Source organism: Montipora foliosa, chromosome 11 (assembly GCF_036669935.1).
Source record: "Montipora foliosa isolate CH-2021 chromosome 11, ASM3666993v2, whole genome shotgun sequence".
NCBI classification, from domain to species: Eukaryota; Metazoa; Cnidaria; class Anthozoa; order Scleractinia; family Acroporidae; genus Montipora; species Montipora foliosa.
Window position 1 is genome coordinate 5,646,488 of NC_090879.1, and position 2,500 is coordinate 5,648,987.

Below are 2,500 nucleotides of genomic sequence, written 5' to 3' on the forward strand. Positions count from 1 at the left end.
ACAGCAACCAAACCAACCTAAAACAACAATAGCACATGCCTTACTACATTAAACCTAATCAAACTACTTGTCAATGAACATCTAGTGATAAGTTTTTCATTTCTGTGTACCCGGTATTTACTAAGTATAGAATCTTTCTTTGTGTAAAAAGAATAACTTCATCAATTATTATCATTACGATTACTTCTATCAAATTATCATTTATTTAAAACAGATCACACTGATGAGGAAAATGAATCAACAAAGCAACCAAAAATGACATCTACAGGTGCACCCTTTTATAGAGTTCATTCAAAGTACAGTCAACAGCTTGCCTGGTTATAAATGTTGTACTTGTTGACATGATTCTTGTGGAGAATCAACTTAACAAAATTTCCTTCTGCATCAAGGTGAATGGATTTTAACTCTCTTGCCTTTAAATAGAAAAAAAAAAACACTGCCTGATATAAAAAGAAATTATTCATGACAATGACTTCGTGAACAATAACATATTAATACAAAATATGTAACTGCTCAATCATCACAGTTATGAGAAAAGGATTATTGTGGAGATGGATTAAGTTAACCCTTTCCTGTCCGAGGGGGCCACCATTGACAATTAAAATCGTCTGGCGTTAGACAGAGTAAAATCTGTAAGTGTCACTCTTGGGCAGGAAAGTGTTTAAGGTGTAAATGAGATGGAGGGAGATGGCTGTACAGATGAGGGATGATTACAACATTGATGATGGTGATGACCATGGTGATGATGATGATGGTGATAATAATAATAATAATAATAATAATAATACATGTAATAATAATAACAACAACAACAATGATAATAAAAATAGCATCTTAGAAGACGTTTTTCTTGTAATAGCTCAAAAAGTGAGGAAGAGGACCATTGCACCTGACCACTATGACTTACGAAGAACAGCCTTTAGTTACTCCAATAGACTACTTCAACGATACGGCAGCCATTTCAAATTATATTTTTCCAATAGCTATTATGGGATATCCACCGGCACATGCATATTAATCATGCATTTGCATTATGCATCCCATAATATCTTTTTAAACAATAGGAATCAAAATGGCAGCCAAATCGTCAAAGTAGTCTTATAGCAACAATGACAATGACAATGGAAATTGGCCATACTGAGTTTTTCCTTACATGTACATATTAATTAATGAACAGCTTGCTTTTAAATAAGGCAGTATCAACAATTCACATCATTATTTTTCAGTCAGTTGACGGCCTGATGTCAGTAACAAAGGTGATTGCAAGGACAGAGATCAAATTAAGCAAGATAACGATGATGGTGAACTGATGATGACAAAGATCTTACCCCAATTAAAACATGGCATCTGACAGGATGCGGCGATGCGGATCCGCATAATTCACTGAAATCCGCATCTTCCGCATAATTCCGATATTTTCCGCAAAAAACAGAAGAAATACCTGATATTAACTTGATAAAGCAGCTCCTTAACATCCTCAAAAATATAAAAGCCGAAGAAATTGACTGTTTTGAAACGCTTATTTTCCTGAACATTAAAGAAAACACACCATTTCGTTCGCAAGATGAAAGTTCGTAAGAAAGATCGTAAGCAGTTTCCGCGCATTTTTTCGCCAATGAGCCTGGACACTAGTTTTTGTTCCTACAATTCTTTCCATTGGACGAGAAACAGTTACTTCAGCAAATGACGTGACTGATAAGAAACTAAGAGCACTTACCATTTTGTCAGAACTGACCGGTCGGTTCGGACCGTGCGTAAATGGAACGCGTCAGTTCTGAGAACTGAGAGAACTGGTTCTGGCCCAGCTGGCCCTACTCTTGGAGTAGGGCCAACCAGTTCTCTCGCTCCTGCACGGCTACACGCGAAATGCACGGGAATTTAGAGTCATGGCATCTGACAGGATGCGGCGATGCGGATCCACATAATTCACTGAGATCCGCATCTTCCGCATAATTCTGATATTTTCCGCATAATTCCGATATTTTCCGCAAAAAACAGAAGAAACACCTGATATTAGTGATAAAGCAGCTCCTTAACAACCTCAAAAACATAAAAGCCAAAGGAATTGACTGTTTTGAAACGCTTATTTTCCTGAACATTGAAGAAAACACACCATTTTGTTCACAAGATGAAAGTTCGTAAGAAAGATGGTAAGCAGTTTCCGAGCATTTTCTCGCCAATGAGCCTGGACACTAGTTTTTGTTCCTACAATGCTTCCCATTGGACGAGAAACAGTTACACCTCAGCAAATGACGTGACTGATAAGAAACTAAGGGCGCGTTCGATTGACCGTATTCCGGAATAGGAATACATGGAATAGAAGTTAGAAATCCTTCGTTTTTACGGAGATTCACATTAAAATTATCAAACACCTATGTGATTATTATCATCGTTGCTTCAAAAGCGCCAGACATACCGTTTTAAATCATCACTCCACGTATTCTTATTCCGGAATAGGGTCAATCGAACGCACCCTAAGTCAATGATCGAGGGAATTGAT

The 2,500-nt window shown here is 37.3% G+C and overlaps 1 protein-coding gene across 3 annotated transcripts in view; it reads right to left on the minus strand.

Moving 5' to 3' along the window:
- LOC137977841 (centrosomal protein of 104 kDa-like) overlaps positions 1-2,500 on the minus strand; it is a 45,269-nt gene that overhangs the window by 29,966 nt on the left and 12,803 nt on the right. For all 3 annotated transcript variants that reach the window (XM_068825184.1, XM_068825181.1, XM_068825182.1), the window contains exons 7-8: positions 315-413; positions 1-17 (exon numbers count right to left, since the gene is read on the minus strand). The exon at positions 1-17 is cut by the window's left edge and continues 55 nt beyond it. In XM_068825184.1, the coding sequence (XP_068681285.1) occupies positions 1-17; positions 315-413 (116 nt within the window). The remainder of the gene's footprint in view (positions 18-314; positions 414-2,500) is intronic.